Source organism: Barbus barbus (assembly GCF_936440315.1).
Source record: "Barbus barbus genome assembly, chromosome: 2".
Taxonomy (NCBI): Eukaryota; Metazoa; Chordata; class Actinopteri; order Cypriniformes; family Cyprinidae; genus Barbus; species Barbus barbus.
Genome location: NC_136730.1, coordinates 46181384 through 46199568, shown reverse-complemented (window position 1 = coordinate 46199568; position 18185 = coordinate 46181384). Strand labels below are relative to the sequence as shown.

Here is an 18185-nt window from a genome sequence, read left to right as displayed (position 1 = left end):
AGTAATCATTCTTGTAGGGATACATGGAGTGATTTTTTGAACACTGACCAGTTGCAAATACAATATTTGTTTACATAGCAAAGTTTTTTTATTAGAGATGCACCGATTGCAATTTTTTTTGGCAGATTTTCTTTCTAAGAACTATAATTGACAGCATATACGAGCAAAAATCTATGCAAATTTCAGCGAAAAAGTATTAACATAATAAAATTAATTATTAAACATTACTAGGGCTGGGTATCGTTCAAAAAATTTGATACCGATACCTTGAGTTCGATACCGGTTCCTGAACGATACTTTTTTCGATACCAGTTTTATGAAATCAGTTTTAATAAGATTACATTATCTCAAAAAACTATTTTTTTTAGCTTGTTGATATTTATAGACTCAAAGCCTCATCTCCTGAGCCACTGCACAAAGGAACAAAATATATCCAACACAATAAATAAATAATTTTAATAAAGTTCAAATAGTTTTCAGTTTACACATCTGTTAGGCTACGTTTACATTAGTGCGTGTTCATTTTAAAACACATCATCATTTCTAGGTTGTTAAAGACTTCAAGAAATTGTAAATCTTCATCCACTTTCATAAGTGGGTGTTTTATTTTCTTTCACCATATATTTTATTGTTATTAAATTCTGGTGTAGTATGTCTAATTATTTGAATGCATAATAACAACTTAGTTTATTTAAATGTATTCTTAAAATAGCCTTGTGAAATGTTTTATTTTTCCTCAGAAATTCTGTGTTCTGTATCTGGTTTTCAAATGAAGACATAAAACATTCATTTAATTTCTCTTTAAATTATTGAAAATCAAAGTTTATTTATTTTGGCAAACAAAGGGGGGTTACTATTAACATTAAAACATGGAATCACTGTTGTGTGATCATTACTAAAAAAAAAAAAAAGTTTTAATTTGAATAGTAGCCTAGTATTAGCAGTGCTGTCTGCTGAACAATATTAATATATTTCTGCAGCAGTCTTCCAAGTTAAACCGAACTTTTATTTTGACGGGTTGCCTGTAATACCTTTACAGTTCTGTGTGTATATGATATGATGCTAGTTTTACTCGAATCAAACGGTAAAATGCTCATGAAGTGACTCTCAGAGCAGGTCTGGAGATGTTGTTCATGTGTTTATGTCCTCATGTAGTGAGGCGGCAGACGCTGAAATGACCGCGAGCGTCACGCGCGCTTCAGTCTGTGTATAATAAACAAACAGCGCGATTTAAAGAGCGGACTGCTCCGTGCGCTTTCGAAACGCTTTTGCGGAGGTCAACCACTGATCAATCAGCGCCGCGCCGCTTCTAGTCAAACACACCTAGTGCTAAAGGATTATTGGCTCACTGACGGTGATCAGATTAACCCCTTAGGTATCGAAATTTGGTACCGAATGACAAGACGTTTTTCGATACTCGGTGGTATCGAGGCAATTCGAACTCGATACCCAGCCCTAAACATTACAGTTCCCCAAATCTGGACTAATTAACAGATTTTATCTGACTTAACTCTCAAAATAAAGTGCTCTGCATTTGATAGTTTGATTGAGCTCAGCTGCTATAAATGCATTTACACTGCACAATTTCAAAATGCATAATACATTTTATAAGTAGTATTTATTTTATAATTTAGGTGGCGGCAAGTGTCGGTTTTAATGAGCGAGTCATTTATTTATTCATTCAAACGGCTGATTCGTTCAGAAACGTGGATTCATTCAGTAAGGAAACACCACTGTGTTGCTCAGAGACAGTTCTGCTGTAGAATATAGAAATTGAGCAAAAACAGTCAATATTTTGTCTAAAATCTAAGTCATTTAATTTTAACTTCTTGTTTATTGAAATACTATTGTGTAAAATCAGTGTCATTGCAATCGTGCTGATATTGTCAATCGGGGAAACATCATGGTCATATAATGTTGCTTATCTAAATCATATTTTGTGAATATATATATATATATATTTCTTCTACCGCAGTATGCATCTATACATTTCTGTGAGTTACATTGTGTGTGCGGTCTCTCTCACACATCTGGCACGACATAAATGCATTATCAGTCGCCGTTTACACTGAATGCCGTTCAAATTAGAATCATTCTCACGCGAAACGACGTGTTTACACGAGACTGTGAAATTCAGTGTAAAAGCCCATGAAAGTGATTTTGTACCTCTTTGGGATGAACAATAAAGTGTTGTTCACTTGAAGAACGCAAGCTTCTAGAGGCACATAAGTCTGAAGTACTGAATTTAGGTAAAGGGGTCAGAGCCAGAGGTGGTTCTGTAGGAAAACATTAATGCCTTGAATTTAATGCGAGCAGCTGTTGGTAGCCTCAGCAGATTGATGAACAGAGGCGTGACGTGCTTTCTTTTCAGCTCATCAACAATTTTCTTTTGGTACTTAAGTCATTTTATAAAAGCAAGTACTTCTGTACGTCTACTTGCATAAAAATCTGTCTTTACAACATTCAAGTGTAAAATGGAGTAATATTTGACCAGCAGTGTCTGTAATTTCACTCTAGTAATGGAGTCGTTTGTCCATCTCTGGTTTTCCAGGACAGAGTCACGTCTGGAGATCCCCAGCCGATGATGAGCTTTCAGTGCAGTGAGCCAGTCAATGAGCCTGAAGATCTGGAATCAGACGCCCAGGAAAACCCCAGTCCGCAGCCAGCGCAGGAGACACCGCCTGTCTTAACAGATCCGCATGAATGGAAAGAAACACAGTTAGCTGTTGCAGAAGATAAAACGATACAAACGACCTTATCCGTGAGCGACAACGAAGTGCAGACGTTTCCCAACGTTTCTGAAGAGTATCCGCCAGAAGCATCGAGCACGACTGAACCAGAGCCGAAGCCAGACGTTAAACAGGAATACGAAGACGTAGCTGTGACGACTGAAGAAGACGAATGGGAAATCAGACGTCTCGAGGAGACGCAAGCGTGCCAGACTTCAGGTCAAAGCAATGGAGCTCAGCTGAAGCCTGAGGAGAATGAGCTTCATGAACCAGAAGAGTCTTTCCAGCCGTGTCCTCACTGGAGCCCGTCTTCCTCCGGCGGGTATTTCAGCTCCGTGCGGAGCCAGATTACACAGAGCTGTCTCATAAACACATCAACAGAAAGGCTCGGCCCTTTACCCAAGCAGGAGGACTTCTCTCCGCCCGATACTCCTTTAAGACACTGCTCTGTGCAACTCCAGAGGGCTGAGATACTGCAGAGAGCCATCAGCCAGTTCCACGTTTGCAGCGTTTGTGATAAGATCTTCATGTACAGGCGAACCCTGAGGAGACACCGGCGCTTCCACACGGGCGAGAGACCCCACGGCTGCTCGCTGTGCTCCAGAGCCTTCATCCTGCGCAGAACGCTGCGGCAGCACAAGAAAGCTCACTTCAGGAGGCCCTACAGCTGCACGCAGTGCGGGAAGAGGTTTAGGCACTGGAGGAAGCTGCGGCTGCACTGGCGCTCTCACGCCGGAGAGAGTCCCTTCATCTGCAGCCACTGCGGCAAACACTGCAGGACTCTGAAGAGCCTCGACCGCCACCTGGCTTACGTCGACCACGACTGAGAGAGCCAGCATTCACCTCGAGAAGAAGATTCAGAGCTAAAGGCTGTTTCCCGTGAGACTCGCGCTGCACACTTCACTGTGCTGTTAGGCACTGCCGTTTGTGTTGGTGAACAGTGTGATATTGTAACGCTTCCAACATTTATTAAATAAACTGAGTTATATGTGTTCTTTATGACTGCTAATGATTTCCTTGAAATGGCAAGTGACAACAACCTACAGTCAGTACATATTATTACTTTTCTTTCTTTCTTTCTTTCTTTCTTTCTTTCTTTCTTTCTTTCTTTCTTTCTTTCTTTCTTTCTTTCTTTCTTTCTTTCTGCCCCCAGAATCATAAAACTAATGTTTTGGCTCAAAAACTGTTTTTTATTTATTTTTAATAACAAATTCTAATGAAATTATGTTGAGCTAACTGACTACATTGAATTAGATGCCGTGTAGGATAAACATATTTGATAGATAGAGCAGGTAAAATAATTATTGAACCTGTTGAAGAAAAATTAATCTTGGTTGATTTTCTATACGCTCATGAAATATAGTGGAGTGTTTCTTTCTAGTTTCTTACCATTACTTAGCTTTGTAACCTTGAGTGCCTAGAATATAGATATAAAGGTCACACTCTGCAGCCACCTGTGTGTCTGTATGACTTGACCTTCTTTGCAAAGAATAAAACCTTCTTAAAGACTAAGAGTGAGTTTGTCTCTTATGCTGATGAGAGTCAGCTAAAATTGCCCGACAAACACGTCACCATTTTTCTCAGTAAATATATTTCTAAAGGTGCTGTTGACATGAAATTTTGATCAGACGTCAGTAGCAACCCAAGTAATACATGCATACAAAAAAAAAAAAGTTCAGAAATTAAGTTGTGTAATAAAATGCAATGAGAGTGAAAAAGTATTGAACACATGAAGAAAGGGAGGTGCAAACAGGCATGGAAATAGAAACAGTTGTACGTGTTATTATTATAATTCATTTTTTTATAGTCTTTCTTTCTTGTTGTGGAAATAAGTCTTCTCTGTCTTGCAAAATAATGCTCAGGTGTTCCAGAGGGCAAACTTAGACTTTATTGCAAAAAGACAACAAAGCCGAGATACTTGCAGAACATTTGAATCTTTCTTTGTCCCGACTACCATCTTTATACAATTTCCTTATTGATCGCTGTCCAATGAGCATACAGACCAGTTGTTGATACGTCATTCCCAGCACTTCCCCACTGTTTTTTTGTTTTTCATAATGCTTGCTTTCATTGTAGAAAACCACCTGTTAGTCTGTTTTTTCAAAACTTTAACTTTTTAAACTTTCCAGGTGCTCAATGTTGCAAAAGCATGTTAATGAGCTGTCAGGATTTTAATGAGTTGTACACACATGATCTATTTCTACACTATCTCATGCTGTGGCATCTCCAATCTCCGGTGCTTCCTTCTGTGTTCTCTGTGCATAAGTGCAGTCACGTAGGTCACGAGGCCAACACAGTCAGATAGTTTGCCACTTGAGGCCTTCATAATGCACCCAGCTGACTTTCACAAACATGCAAGGTATATTCTTCAATTGTTTTCTATAAGATAAATAAAAAGACCCCGTGTTGAACTCCCATTTGAACTGTTCAACTCTGCTATCTCTGTCGGCCTTCCTCCATGCCTGGAGGGACTTAGCAGGAGTGTCACCTTAGATTCTTCAAACGATCCAGTTTGGCTACACAACTCCAATTTGCTCACAATTATACGAGACCGTTTCTGTGGTGTATGAAGTCCCTGAGTATTCATCCCTCCTGGTCGTCTCTCTGCCTACTAAAAGTGTCAGAAAGGAGTAAATGTAGTCTGCCATGCCCAGATGATCACGACGGATGCTTCCCTCTCAGGATGGGATGCGTCTTCGAGGGCAAGTTCATAAGCCTGGCACATAAATATGACAACAACAACTGTAAGATTATAACTTAAAAGCTTCACCAGAAAGATATGTTTTGAGTAATTTCCTAAAACAATCAAAAGACAGAGCATTCCTTATAGGAGGAGGCAGAGAATTCCACAATCTGGGAGCAGTTCAAGAGAATGACCTCCCACCCATCGTTTTGAGTTTACAACGGGGCTGGTACAGAGTAAGAGAACAAGCAGACCGGAGAGACCGAGATGGTGTGGACACTGCAACCAAATTACAATATACTCTGGGGCCTGCCCATGTACTGCTTTATAAGTTAAGATAAGAACTTTAAAATGAATACGTGATTGAACTGGACAGCAGTGCAGTTGAGAAAGCGGTGGAGACGTTCACGGAGCGCTTCGTTGAAGATAGTGGATGGGGACCAGCCTTCGGGACATGGTCAGAGACGGAGAAGTCATGGTACATAAACTGTCTGGAGCTCCGTAGGAGACTTAAAGTGAAGAAAGCAGTTTAAACTTAATTGGGGCATGTAAAAGCTTAATGAAAAAAAAAAAAAAAAAACATTAAATTGTTTGCATGTTTTCTGTGCTTTATTTGTAGATTATTGAATTTTTGGCAATGTCTTGCTGCTCAGTGCTGTCATCTAAAACAAATCTAAATGAAGCGAGATAGATATGCATTACCACACATGAACAAGACATTAGCTAGTTGATGTAACAAGGCAGAAGTGTGTTGAATTGAAATGCTTTACCGACATCGAGTGAATAAAAATGATTAAAATAACACAATACAAACATTTTGATTCAATTAATTGCAAAGAAGTTACATTGACATTAAAATCATGTTTAATCTACAAATGTATATTGTGTTCAGATAACATATTCGAAGCAGTCCCAGTTTACTTGATTTGATTAGATGCATAAAGGGTGCTACGATAAATCATGTTCATTCAACTATTTTTTTTTTTTTTTTTGAGTGTGTAAGAAAGGTGCATTATAAATAAAATGTATTATTATTATTAATAACTATTGTCAACTTGTCCCCCCGCCCCCTTTTGTTTTTCTTTCTTCAGAACTTAGAAACACAAATATTAAGAAGACGTGAACTTTTGTCCTGGATGTGCCATTTGAGGACGTTTGAGTTCGGAGATTCATTCCATCCCACAGTCATCTAGTCCAGCAGGCAAATCACTAAATCACGCAATTCAGATATGACTTCTGAGAAAAGGGAAGACATTTTATTTATTTTTTTCATTGAAGACAATAAACAGCTGACACAGTAGTACTGACAAATGTTTGATGAATATGGCATATGAGTTTGAAATGTAATGCATTGCTTTACTCACAGTTCTGCTCATATCTGGTGTTGTAGGCAACAGGTCCTCTGATATTGAAGCCCAGGTAGAAAGACGCCTGGCCTTGTTTGCACACACTGGCCTGATTGTGAGGGGTGACCTGAATCTTCTGCTCCTCTATAACAGCAAACACGTCCCGCTGATGCGCTGAAGACATTTGATTTCTGTTTTTTCATCTCCTTCTGATCTGTTCAGATCTGTTTGAAGTTTCGAGGAATGGACCAGTCTCTGCAAACCCTTTCCTTTAAGAAGAACAGAGGCACCAGGTAGCGGCCACGAAGGTATTTCTGATACTTTCTCTCATATGACTGACCCATACATTCTAGACACTTTGCAAGGTCTGGAGGGCTTGCGTTTGCTGACTGTGCTCCATCAGGCCAAAAGAGCAAAAAGACCAAGCGATAAAACTCTGGGCTTCTGTCTTGAGCTTCTGTTGCCCAAAGCTCCTGTAACCTGGCCTGAAGATCTTCTGCTTTCTCACACGGCTCACCAAAGTGACTCAAGATAATGTTGGCAAGAATGTAGAGAACCATTTCATGATCCGATTGTGGATTTTTAAGTGCGCTTTGATTTTCTTTAAGGACATTGATGTCATATTTTAGGAAATTAAGTAGTCCTCCAAAAGACTTCATTTTTTTCTTATTCAGGGCCATTTTATTGCTCTTGCCCTGTTTAAAATATAGACTGTAGCACATTTCAGCATCTCTACGAAGGTAGCATGGATCCTCTTTTTCAATCCTTGGTCTTGAGAATGGCAGGTACCATTCAAAGAAATCATATTTTGTCTCCACATCACTGAGACCACTGATGAACCTACTGTATTCTTGATCAGACCGTTCAATATTTTTTGGATGTATGATCTTGCAAACCTGGAGGAATCCTAAGAGGCCGCTGTTATTGAATTTGGTGTTGTTTTCTGGGTCATTTTCAGCTGCTTTCTCTACAACTTTTAATGCATCAATAGCAGACTGAGCAATGGGCAAAAACGTCTTGAATGTTCCTCCAGCTACAAGCGAGATTTTCTGCAGGTGTTTTTTGTGAACTTGTGCCAATGTGTCCAAAATACAAGAATTATCAGGATGTTGTTTAATGGCCTTTTTTGCCCAGTATACCGCCTTAGTGTAGTCCTTTACCTTAATGCAATAAAAACGTGCAAGTGTTTGAGTATAATAAGACTCTGTGGAGAACAAATCAGAAGCCAACTCCAACAAACGGATGCACTGCTTAGTGTTTTCTTCCCTTATGATGTCAAGAATCAGTCAGGAAAACAACTGCTTGACTTGTCTTTTCTCAATTCTTATGACTAATATTATCCTGCAGATGTGTCCGTAATTGCTTTCCTTTCCTTTTACCAAGCTGTTCAGGAAGTCAAGAGCGATATCAAATCTTGTCACATTGTGGTCAGTGAACATTTTGAGACAGGCATCAGCAATGACTGGAAACAAATCATCTAATTCTTGCAATGTTTTTGAGATGATAGTATGCTGATTTAGTTACTGCTTTGACATGACTACTGAAACTAAGGTCTGTCTCCAGAATCACCCCAAGATTTCTGACTTGATTTTTAGTTGTTTGACCCCTAGAGTCAAGGTATGCATTCACCTTGAGAACTTCATCTTTGTTTCCAAATGCAATGACTTCAGTTTTCTCCTTGTTTAACTGAAGAAAGTTCTGGCACATCCAACTGTTAATTTCATCAATGCATTGGCAGAGGGAGTCAATGGGGCTGTAGTCATTTGGAGATAAGGCTAGGTAAATCTGGGTATCATCAGCATAGCTGTGATAGGCAATTTGGTTCTTCCTCATTATCTGACTTAGTGGGAGCATATACAGGCTAAACAAGAGCGGTGCAAGAACTGAGCCTTGTGGGACTCCACATGTCATGGCCGTCCTCTAGAGCTTATCATGAACTCTGGATCAAACTCTTGTTGAAAAAGTAGGTTTATATTAACCTTTGTCAGCCGAGTGAACCTGATCTAAACCAGGTTGGATTTGTTTGGTTTTGGCAACTCTAAACCTACTCTACTCTGAAACTGAGTTTGTTCATGCATCAGGCCAAACTTTTTTTTTTTTTTAATTGTGTAACAAAGTAAACTGTAACTGATTGTTGTAGAAGTGTGAAAGCTGGCCACTGACATCACTGCCATTGTTCGGCTGAGGTACCACACGTGATCCAAGGTAGCCGGTAAAGTTTTCTTATTATTTTTTTTCTTTTCTCTTTATGTTAAGTACTACAGACCCTCACATCTCCCAATAATAAAACAATCTTTGGACATTACTCAGCAACCAAGGAAATAGGATCTAAACACAGGAACTGAGAAATCAAGGACAATAAAATAAACATCAAAATCAGAGCCATAGTACACAGAAACTCAGACATAACCTAATTAATACTATTGGAAATACTGTGGACCCTTTTGAAATTTATGTTGTTCTCAGACTCAGAAATTGTTATTGTTGGATAAACTGCTATAGTAGAAAATGGGAGATGACAACAATAGCTAGCTAGCTAGCTAAATAAATAAATAAATTATTAATAATAATAATAATAATAATAATAATAATGCTTAAATTCATAGTCTTACCGTTCTGCGGACAATCAGCTGTTGTTCAGTGTTCTGCAGCAGGCAACTGCAAGCCTCTTATAGGCTAAAAAAGAATGCGAGATCACAGCCTGTCATGTCATAAACCTCAAAGTCTTTTGTTGTGTTATAAATAACTCACTTACAGAGAGAGAAAGTCGAGAAAGAGTTTACAGAAATGTAATTTCATTTCTCTGAAAATGAAAAAATAAATAAATACAAAAATAATAATGATATGAGCATTTTATAAAATGCATTAAGTAAATGAATAAAGTATATTGCAATTTTGATCAAATAAATGCAGGCTTGATGACTATAAGTGACTTGCAAAAATATAAAATAGTAAGGTATACAATCTTTTGACCTACATATATATATATATATATATATATATATATTATATATATATATATATGTTCAAAGCAAAGGTCAACAGTTTACTTTTCTTTCCTGTAAAATGGAAGTTAACTGCACCTGATTCTGAAAAGTGAGACAATAATGGCACCAAACTCTCAAAGAATCTCAGGCATCTGAAATATCATAACTATTCTGCAGTGCCTTTGACATGACAGGTTTATCTTACTGACCATCCCGTTTGACTCGGGAGCTTTCTGGACCGTGGCTCCGCCTACGAATTGAGTTGAATTGAGTTGAATTGAGTTGAATTGGGCACACCTGTCGCCGTGGTCCAGACACTCCTTCACAACAGATTGTTAATCGGGGTGGAGGCATGACTTAAGGCCTCGATATAGTTCAGACGAAGTTTGTTTTCGTTCTTCGTTTGGTGGCAAAAAGACGTTTTTAAAAGCTGAGCGACGGTATACTGTTATTCATCATTATAGACCAAAGAATAAAGAATAAAACTGTTCTTACGGATATGTATTTTATTGTTTTGATTCTGCAGAACAAATAATGAACATATGATATTGTTGCTGATGTTCCCATCAGACATGTGTTACAGTTTCCATACACTAGAAGATTATTTCTACTCTTTTTTTTTTTTTTTTTTCAGGGAGGAAAAAAATATATTCTAATGTTGACCTGTTTCTACTTATTTGTCAGTCATTATTAATTTAACAAATATTTAGAAAACAGGTAGGTGTTCAAGTAACTTCATTACTATACATATTTTGAAAAATAATTGCAGTTAAAAAAAAATATTTTTGACATTTCTAGTTTTGTTGCCAATTCTTTATGTCGAACTGTTTGTACTATAGCATTGCTCATTTGTTTATCATTATACAAAAAACAAAAAAAAATAAATCTAAATCAACCATCCTCTGGATCCACAGAAATGTTTGCAACTGAAACTGTGGTTGGGGACAAACAAGAGGAACATTTTGATTCTGGAATTTTGTGCTAAAATGTCCACAGACGCTCTTTATTACACTTTGAGTGGGAAATGTCTTTATCAGACTCTGAGCTGAATGTCCACAGACGCTCCTCATCAGACTCTGAGCTGAATGTCTGATCAGCGGTCGCTGTGCTTCTTGATCTCGCTGGCTTTCATGAGGGCTTTGATGGCTCTGGCTCTCATCTCCAGCTCCAGTAGCTCCAGCTGCTGAGTCGACGGCTGCTGCTCTGTTTCTGGAGCGGCTGGTGTTTCCAGCGACGCTTCCCTCAGATCGCCGTGTTCAGAGCCGGACGTCGGAGCCAGGATTTCACTCACGCTTCTATCGATGTCGTGCTGGAGCTCTGCTTTGGGCTCGTCCGGCTGAGGCACAGCTTCATCTCTGAGCGCCGGTTCTTCAGCTTTGACCGCTTTATGACCCTCGATGTCACTGTCGTCAATGTCTGCGTTGATGCTGAGAACATCACTGTCTTCTCCTGAACCTGCGCCTGACACACAATTACATCCAAACCTGATTTCACTCATTAAAACACTCAGGAATAATCATCTAAATCTATAATGAGTTACGTACCTTGTTTTTCTTCTGTTTCAGGATTTTCTCTCAGAGATGAAGTGGAGTCCACGTTACTGTCCTGCCTTTAAATGTTAATCAAAACATTGTCAAAAGTTAAATTGTTTCTTTTTATGCTAATAATTCAGAGAGTTTTGACTTACTGACTGTCAGGAAAGTTATTCTCTTCGGGTTCAGCTGATAACGCTTTACCTTTACAAACAAAATAATAAACCTTTAATCAAACATAATACAAAGGTACCAGTGGGACTTGATAAAAGAGAACAAGCAGCTTTTTATTTGTTTGTTCAGAGACAGATTAAAGGAGTCACTTTAGGGTCTTAATGAAAAGTCTATAACATACATTGGTTAAAATTTCTCAATGGTAGTGTAAAAAACACCTTCTTTACCCTGTCAAAATCAGCTCTGTTTTCAACAAGCCATTCTAGTCCATGTTGCTTTAAATGCTAATGAGCTCTGCTGACCCCGCCCCTCTCTTCCGTGGAGTGACAAGTAGTACTGTTTACTTCAGCCGTGAAACTTGCTAACTAGCACATTGTTAGGAAAGGCAATTTGCAAAGATTCATTAACAACCCTTGCATTCACTTCCTCTGTAGATGAGGCTGGATCACGAATGATTCAGGTGAACATAGAAGCATTTATGTAGATCGGGGATCGGCGCATTCCCTTCAAGTAACGTTAATCCTCTGCGTCTTCAGCGGCTCAGATGTCAGGAGTAAATGACAACTGCTATATTCATTATTACATCCAACAAGAAAACACCTCAATCACTTAATCGGAGACATCTTGTCTTCCCCGCACCGGAGTCGGTGGACAGCTCTCTGAGGGCGGGTCTAGGGTAAGACGCTAGTGTCAATCAACTATTGTGGGAGGGGCCTGTACAGAACGTCATTCTGAAAGAAACCTCAGACCAGCCTAATTTGAGAAAGAGGATTTTAAAATAGGGATTAAAAAAAAACACTGGGTGGATTTTTATGATTATAGGATGGATGTGTACTAGGGGTATCACGATATACCGGTATTGATGATAACTGTGATATTCAAAATCATGAAATATCGACTTCGTGTTCATTTAGGGTGTGACGAAATACCGGTATTGGCGATAACCACAATATTTAAAATGAACAGGACACTTATGATAACATGATATGCAAATAGCCTACTCGAGCGCCAGTACCTGACTGACCTCCCAGGGGGCAGTATTGCACCTTAACGCTGACACCTGTCAAACAAGACCAAAGACACAGCTTCTCCGAGAAGAACCAATATTATACAGACAGTAAGTTTCAATTATTTTACTAGTCACAAAATGGGAAACATTACATTAACCTGTTAACAGCGGTTTCCTGTGTTCATGTATTTAAATAAAGGGATGATCATTTTAATAAGTACAGCATTTTCTTTACTCGTCTAATTTTAAAACTCATCTAACTCGTATTTATATTTGCAATCAAGTCATGACCAATACATGTGCGTAGCACTTGGTTTCTTTGTTAAAATCATGATTAAAACAAATCTAGAAAAACTGAGCGACCACATTAAACACTGATAAATGTAAAGTTGGTCCTATAGGTTAAAGAGATTAAAATATGGGTTCGCAAGTTAACAGGTTAAAGTATCAGTTTTGATGTTAATATTTATTCATCATACTGTTGAACTTGACTATTTTCTCTCTTGTTATTTCATAGAGAGCTTCAAAGAAGACAGAGCAAGCCAGAGTTTCAGTCAGCTGTGACCTGAAGAAGTGAAAATGCATGTGCCCTGTGTCTATCAGTATCCTTATGTTCATTGGGTAAAAAGAAAAACTAAAAACTAATTTGACTGATTCCTCAAGGTTTCTATAGATATCGATAGTGTGAAAAAATCTAATATCGTGAGAGCCCTAATGTGTACACACACTTCCAACACACATTTATGTTCAAACTTGTAAAGTAAATTTAGCATCCGATGACCCCTTTAAAGTTGAATGAGATTTACCGTCCAGAATCTCCAGCAGATGAATCTCCGAGAGCTGCTGCAGCTGATCCCAGCACAGTTCCTTAATCTCACTAAACGAACAGTCCTGCGGGAAACAACAGCCCTTTATTAAAACAGACAATACAAACACTCCACATTTCCAGCATAAATCTTTAGGGTTTGGGGAAATAGTCACATGACATTTTCAATGTAAAACCTAACAAACATCCCTGTCACTTGTTCAGTTACTTGCAGTTTTTGTTGTTGTTTGAGCACAACATCAGTCTGTGTGTGCTAAACCGTGGATCATTTATCAGTGCTTTGGCACAAAATGCATTCATTGACCACATCTGTCAAAATTACATCAAAACGATTTGGTTGTTTTCTGTCTATCGATCTTTGTTTATGTTATTTAATTGGCTTTACTAAGCTAGCAATAAAACCACTTCATTTGAGAAGAATATTCCGTGTTTGGGTAATGTTAATTAAAAGTGTTGGTGTGAACTTGAGCTGGGATAGGAGAAAAGGAGATTTATCCATTTTTTTTAGAGCCACATCTTTACTTTTTTTATATTTTAAGTTAGTTACTTCCCAACCCCTAGAACATAAAATAAACTTTACAAAAGAAAACATTGTATAATGCTTCCTGTTGTTGTGTTTTTTTTAGGTCGTTGTGTTATGAGCGAGAAAGTGTTTGTTTTACTTGCTTCTTGCGTCAGACCAAAGCTGTATCTCATTGCTAGTTTTACTTGATCTATAGTGTCGAACGCAACACTATAGACCATGACATACTCATAGATTGATTACAAAACTATACTGGTATTCAAGGGCAGGCTTTAAGATGGTTTAGATCCTACCCGTCCGATCGCTACCTCTTTATTTAAATGGGGACTTATCTCAATTATCACCAGTAAAGCATGGCATACCACAAGGATCTGTCCTAGGTCCTCTGCTATTTTCATGTTGCCCCTTGGTAATATTATTAGAAAATACGGGATTCATTTCCATTGTTATGTTGATGATACTCAACTATATATCTAAACAAGATCAGATGAAACTTCTAAATTATCTAAGCTAACAGAGTGTGTTAAAAATGTAAAAGATTTGATGACCAATACTTTTCACCTATTAAATTAGGATAAGACAGAGATATTACTTATTAGACCAAAAAACATTACACAGAATATATTGGACTAGGAAATAGGAACAACTAGGAATTACAGAAGCTTTGGTCTGGATCCAACCCTTAAATTACCTGAGATGACCAAACACCTGAGAAGAGATGATGCCAACCCCTCAGAGGATGCCAACCTCAGATAACATACAGAATTACCACATGTTGTCATAAGTTAAATGTATCCAGTTTCTACAATGTATAAGTATATTGTATAAACATATTTTCCTGTAAAGCTGCTTTGCAACGATTTGTATCCTAAAAAGCGCTATACAAATTAACTTGAATTGAATTGTTTGGTGAAAACCTTTGCTAGAGTTATGGAAGAACTGATTTGAATCGGAGTTGATTTCAGACATTAATGAAGTGTTTTGGTAGATGCAGTGCATTTTTTAATGTGAAATTAACTGCTGTGTCAAGTTGACAGATGTTAGGAGAACCGTGTGAAGAGTTTTTGAAAAAGTGACTTTAGTACTGAGAAATGTGTCCTAGAAAAAAAAAAAGTGTAATGTGAAGAAAAAAAAAAAAAAAAATTGAACTTCTTGTATTCAGACAACAGTTAGTATGTTAAGATAAACTGGAAAATGAGTGAAAGTGAAAGATCTATAATTCAGCTGAGATGAACCTGCCTTTTTCAATGTAATCTTGAATGTTTAATTGTAGTATAAAATCATTTTTAAGAGAACAACACAGAAGCTGACATCTAACTATAATGGTTTTGTTACCGTGACCAGTGTTTTCTTTACATACTCTGAATGATCTGCTTTTTAAAACGGATCCGTTTCCAAACTAGACCATACATCGTTTCCATTACTCCATAAACCATTCCTTATTAAATGTGGTGATATTAATGCATTACATGTTCTACTGACAACTGTATCATGGATTTTTCACTGATGTGACAGTGAGCTGATTTTAGCGTCATAATATAGTGACCGTTCCTTGCAAATGGGAAAAATGCTGACACGCAGACGTCAACATTCAGCATGGAAACCATCAATAATTTTAGATAAGGACAAAACACATAAAGGTACCTTCAGTTCCTCCGGAAGCATGTGTTTGAGTTTATTCTCTCCCAGCACATGCAAACACTGCTCCAGCATCTCCTTGCGGTCCTGCATGTAGGAGCTGATGGGTCTGAAGATCTTGTTCAGGTCCAGTCCTCCCTCCTCCAGATCACTGACCTCCTGAGGAACCTCACGCTCCTTTCAAATTTAGCAGAAATTAAACACATAGTAAAAAATATTAAAGCCTGACAGACACCAACCTAAATAACACAATGTTACAATTAATTAACATGATTTAAAACCCAGTGCAAAGGTTACATTTACATTTATTCATTTAGCGGATGTTTTTATCCAAAGCGACTTACCATGGAGGAAATACAGCAAGAAAAGGAAATAAGTGCTCGTAACAGTTTCAGACATTGTTCAGATTAGAACAAGCTAGACATTAAGGGATTAAAGACAGATAGTGAAATCATGATGAAAGAGATGAGTTTTCAGCTGTCACTTTCATAATTTCGGATAGGGGTGGGAAGATTATTCCAGCAGCCAGGAATGGTGAACGAGAATGTTCTGGAGAGGGATTTTGAGCCTCTCTGTGATGGTACCACAAGGCATCGCTCACTAGCAGATCTCAGACTTCTGGAGGGGATGTAGGTTTGTAATAGTGAGTGGAAGTAGGAGGGTGCTGAGCCTGTAGTAGATATGTACGCAAGCATCAGTGACTTGAACTGGATGCGAGCTGCCACTGATAGCCAGTGCAAGGAGATGAAGAGAGGTGTAACATGCGCTCTTTTGGGCTCGTTGAAGACCAGTCGTGCCGCTGCATTCTGAATCATTTGTAGAGGTTTGATTGCGTTTGATGGCAGACCAGCCAGAAGAGCATTGCAGTAGTCCAGTCTAGAAACAACAAGGGCCTGGACAAGAAGTTGTGCAGCATGTTCTGTCAGAAAGGGCCTGATCTTTCTGATGTTGTGTAGTGCAAACCTGCAGGATCGAGCAGTCTTTGCAATGTGCTCTTTGAAGGTCAGCTGGTCATCAAAGATTACACCAAGATTTCTGACCGAAGTTGATGGGGTAATCATTGATGAGCCGAACTGAATCGTGAAGTCATGCCGTAGAGTCGGAGTGGCAGGGAAGACCAGAAGTTCCGTCTTTGCCAGGTTGAGCTGTATGTGATGTTCTTTCATCCATGCCGAGATGTCCGCCAGGCAGCCTGAGATCCGTGCAGCTACCGTTGGGTCATCTGGTTGAAAAGAGAGATAGAGCTGTGTGTCATCGGCATAGCAGTGATAGGAGAAGCCATGTGCATGTATGATGGGACCCAGCGATGTAGTGTATGTGGAGAAGAGGAGGGGTCCAAGAACCGATCCCTGAGGAACTCCAGTGATCAGTTGATGTGGTTTGGATACCTCCCCTCCCCAGGCCACCCTGAAGGATCTACCGGTGAGATAGGATTCAAACCAGCGAAGTGGAATCCCAGTGATGCCCAGTGATGAGAGGGTAGACAGGAGAATCTGATGATTGACAGATAGAGATAGATCCAGTAAAATGAGAATCGATGATCTGGAACCAGCTTCAGTAATGCAGTCTCAGATGAATGGCCACGTCTGAAACCTGATTAAAGGTGTGATCACGTATCGCTTTGCAGAAAACGTTTGCATACAAAATATTTCCCAACACAGATTTGATCATGCGCAGATGATGCTTGCTTTGAAAGTGACTTTTCAAACTCATTTTAAGTTGGATGAAACAAATAATATAACTAATGATATAAATGAACAATAATAAAGTCAATGAGCTTCATCATAAGGTGTTAGTATTTTTCACAGCACTCAAGAGTTTACAGAGACCCTGCGAGGTCATGCATTACCATTGTTTTCTTTTGTTATGATGTATGAGGTCTTTCACTGAGAGACTGCTGAGTATTGTATGCAATGTTCAGGAAAACAAACGCTAGGTTTTCCTTCTAATGATTTCACAGCAGATTTTAATTAGTGATGTTTACTGTTATTATAATCGCTCAGTGTTAGTTCTTTCAATAAAGCCCTCTCTCTCACCTCAGAGCTGGGTTCAGTATTCCTCCTCTTCATCTCTCTATCGATGTGCTCTCGATCTAAGTGCCTCCGTTTCTTTTCTTTTTCTCTTTTCTTTCCCTCCTGCATCTTTCCAGTGCTGCTGCTGCGGCGCTGTCGCACGTCAGTGACGTCAAACAACAGTCCAATCAGAATCCGAGACGACACAGTTTGGAGAAGACCGGAAGTCACGAAAATTCCATTGAATAACCGCCAAATATGTTACACGAGGAAACAAAAAAATAAAGGCTGCGTCCGAAATCGCATACTACTTGTGTAGGTACTACATTTGAATTCAAACGTACTTATCGACCGTTAAAAAAGTACGTTCTATATAGTATGAATGAGGGTAGTATGAATGTTATTCGGACGTACTACATCCGCCATGTGCATGCTGTCACGTGTCATGCGTCGTCACAACAGCTCGAAAATTTAAAGAGCCCACTCCATATTAGTATCGCTTTTTATTTTTATTTTCCTTATTATGTTTACTATGGAAATGTTGTTGTTGTATGCATTTGTCAATTTTATTTAATTTCTGTATTTTCTTAAATGTGTGTGTATAGAGTATTTACAGAGTTTTGACTTTTAGTTTTAGTTACTTTTTCTTGTAAGTCGCTTTGGATAAAAGCGTCTGCTAAATGACTAAAAGTAAGTAAAGTAAAGTAGATCACGCCTTCATCGACA

General features: G+C 38.6%; 2 protein-coding genes across 3 annotated transcripts in view; one reads left to right on the top strand and one right to left on the bottom strand.

Moving 5' to 3' along the window:
• Window positions 1–4390, top strand: part of LOC306885558 (uncharacterized protein) — a 5343-nt gene extending 953 nt beyond the window's left edge. Inside the window, exon 3 of the mRNA XM_079442169.1 lies at window positions 2552–4390. Within this exon, the coding sequence (XP_079298295.1) occupies window positions 2552–3556 (1005 nt within the window). The 3' untranslated portion in view covers window positions 3557–4390. The remainder of the gene's footprint in view (window positions 1–2551) is intronic.
• Window positions 4391–10527: 6137 nt separating this feature from the next.
• On the bottom strand, window positions 10528–17919 carry LOC306885577 (caspase activity and apoptosis inhibitor 1-like). 2 transcript variants are annotated; one of them, XM_079442194.1, is made up of 6 exons: window positions 17484–17919; window positions 15454–15624; window positions 13267–13351; window positions 11433–11481; window positions 11290–11354; window positions 10528–11206 (listed from the first exon to the last, which is right to left on the bottom strand). In XM_079442194.1, the coding sequence occupies exons 1-6, from the start codon at window positions 17586–17588 to the stop codon at window positions 10839–10841; spliced, it is 843 nt and encodes a 280-aa protein (XP_079298320.1). In that variant the 5' UTR covers window positions 17589–17919; the 3' UTR covers window positions 10528–10838. The 2 variants fall into 2 exon arrangements, with proteins under 2 accessions (XP_079298320.1, XP_079298321.1); XM_079442195.1 differs by having other exon boundaries at window positions 10528–11200; window positions 17484–17627.
• Window positions 17920–18185: the final 266 nt, after the last annotated feature.

Bases quoted from the DNA above. Each gene is read 5' to 3' on its own strand.
- LOC306885577 (XM_079442194.1), bottom strand. From the start codon at position 17,588: ATGCAGGAGGGAAAGAAAAGAGAAAAAGAAAAGAAACGGAGGCACTTA. The intron at 11,355-11,432 runs GTAAGTCAAAAC...TAACATTTAAAG, and splicing joins AATAACTTTCCTGACAGTCA to GCAGGACAGTAACGTGGACT. The intron at 11,207-11,289 runs GTACGTAACTCA...ATTGTGTGTCAG, and splicing joins TGAAACAGAAGAAAAACAAG to GCGCAGGTTCAGGAGAAGAC.